This window comes from Sminthopsis crassicaudata, chromosome 1 (genome assembly GCF_048593235.1).
Source record: "Sminthopsis crassicaudata isolate SCR6 chromosome 1, ASM4859323v1, whole genome shotgun sequence".
NCBI lineage: Eukaryota > Metazoa > Chordata > Mammalia > Dasyuromorphia > Dasyuridae > Sminthopsis > Sminthopsis crassicaudata.
In genome coordinates, this window is record NC_133617.1 from 624,054,053 (window position 1) to 624,056,325 (window position 2,273).

General features: G+C 40.8%; 1 protein-coding gene across 2 annotated transcripts in view; it reads right to left on the minus strand.

The window, feature by feature from the left end:
• Positions 1-880: 880 nt before the first annotated feature.
• SLC1A3 (solute carrier family 1 member 3) overlaps positions 881-2,273 on the minus strand; it is a 103,016-nt gene continuing 101,623 nt past the window's right edge. For both annotated transcript variants that reach the window (XM_074282641.1, XM_074282642.1), the window contains one exon: positions 881-1,199. In XM_074282641.1, the coding sequence (XP_074138742.1) occupies positions 995-1,199 (205 nt within the window). In that variant the 3' untranslated portion in view covers positions 881-994. The remainder of the gene's footprint in view (positions 1,200-2,273) is intronic.

Below are 2,273 nucleotides of genomic sequence, written 5' to 3' on the forward strand. Positions count from 1 at the left end.
TTTCTGAAGCATTCCATCCATTCACTATCTTGCTATTGATGTTTTTTCTAGTGCCAGTAAAAGCTTAAGCACTCCATTAGTTTTCAGTTTTATTTTCTAAATTACTATTCTTAGTAGACATAGTGGATACCAATTTTCCCTCCCCCCCAAAAAAATTAAATTTCCCCTATTGGGAAGAGAAGGAAGGGCAGTTTGACCTCTTCTCTTCTTTCCCTTTCTAAAGCATGGGCAGGATGTTTGGTGAAGTTTCACTCCTGACTAGGTCTATCTCTTGGTACTTTGCATAGCTGCCCACTTGGAAAAGATGGCTTCTGATCTAGGCCTAGGGAACCACCCTGCCATGTCTACCTTAGACATAACCCTCCCTGCAGGATAATCTCCTCCTCTAAGAAATGTCTTTTATTGCAATACCAGGAAGAGACACAAAGGTGGTGAACTTTAATGGCCAGCAGCCCCCAAGCTGGCCTTTTCCTATGCTCTGGTGCATAGTGAGATTAGTGAGATGAGACAGGAAGTCACAAACCAGATAAAGACAGATTCCCAGTGACCATCTTTTATCTGGTAGCGGTTACATCAAGTTAATTATATTTTGGGACCTAACCTGGATTGTGTTGTATGAATCCAGAAATTTTGAAATAGGAATTAAGAAAAAAATATATTTCCAGCCTCTTCTACCTAATTTTGACTTTCCAGCTTATAAAAAACTAGATCACATTTACAGGGTTGTATGTGTCATATACACTTGCATTTTTCTGTTGACTTAGTCAACTTTCTTTCTGATCTCTTTTTGCACATACCCAAGCAAGACCAGTAGATAAACTGTTCATTTTTTCCCTTTCTTTTGAGAAACAGAATGACAACCATACATTTTGGCCCCATCAAAATTTTGTTGACATTTTAAAATGCTTATCCAATTAGGAGGAGAGAGCAAAATAAGGGGTTTCTGGAAAATGAGATACAACTGGATGGAAAAGTTATATTTCATTGCACCAGTTTACATCTTGGTTTCGCTATCAATGGGCTTTTCGGTCTCATTTTCCTGGGAGATGAGCTGATAGGGTTTCTTCGTTTCATTCTCTTCGATCACAGAATTACCCATTTCTGCATCTTGGTTCTTCAGCTCATGTCGTGATAAGTGCTCGACAATTCCTGCCCCAAGAGAGTCTCCTAGAACATTGGTGGTTGTACGAAGGCGATCCCTGGGGGACAAAGAAAGGAAGGAAATCAACTGCACTGCCAGTGTGCCCACTTTCACCTTTTTTAACCAGGCACTTTCCTAGGATCTCTTCCCCTCGGCTTTAACTTTCCTTGCAGAATGGAGCCCATGAATGGAATCTGTTTTTTGTTTTGGTTTTATCCCAATGGCCTCAGTACTTAGCATTTGCCTTGTACATAATTGGTACTTAATTCAAATGGCTGTCAAATTGAATTGGCCCACAAAGGAGCTAGATGGCTCAGTGGGCAGTGCCAGACCTGGAGTCAGGAAGACCCATCTCCCTGAGTGACTTCAAATCTGGCCTCAGATACTTACTAGCTGTGTGACCCTGAACAAGTCACTTAAACCGGTTGGCCCTAGTTTTCTCAATTATAAAATGAACTGGAGAAGAAATGACAGGCTACTCCAGCATCTCTGCGGAAAAAACCCCAAATAAGGTCACAAAGAATCGGATACGACTAAACAACAAAAATCTCTGGTGGGTTCTCATTTGGGCTAGCAAGCCTGCTGGCCTATTTTTCTTATCCTCCCTCCCTCACTTACAACACCTAGTCCAACCTTTTCATTTCTCCTCCGGCCCTCACTCCTATCCCCAGTGTCCCACCGTTAGCAAAGAGCACTCATTAAGTTTTCTATTTAGTATCACAGGATCAAAGAGGGTAGAACTGGGAAGACTTTAAAAATTATGGTCTCCAACCCACTTATTTAACAGATGAAGAAGCTGAGGTTCCAAAAAGCACAATATTATAGGATCATATATCTAGACCTCGAAGTGACTTCAGAGGTCATTCAATACTCTCATCTTATAAGGAAATAAAGGTTCAAAGAGGTTAAAATATTTGCTGAAGGCCAAGCTAACCCTATTTGCCTCAGTTTCCCCATCTGCAAAATGAGCTGGAGAAGGAAATTGCAAAACCACACAGTATCTTTGTCAAAAAAACTCCAAATGGGGTCAACCTACAACTGAAAATGACTGAATAACAACAACAAAAATGAGTGAGCTGGGAAGACCAACTCCATCAACTTCTTCAGTTCTTCTGATACCACTTTAATACTC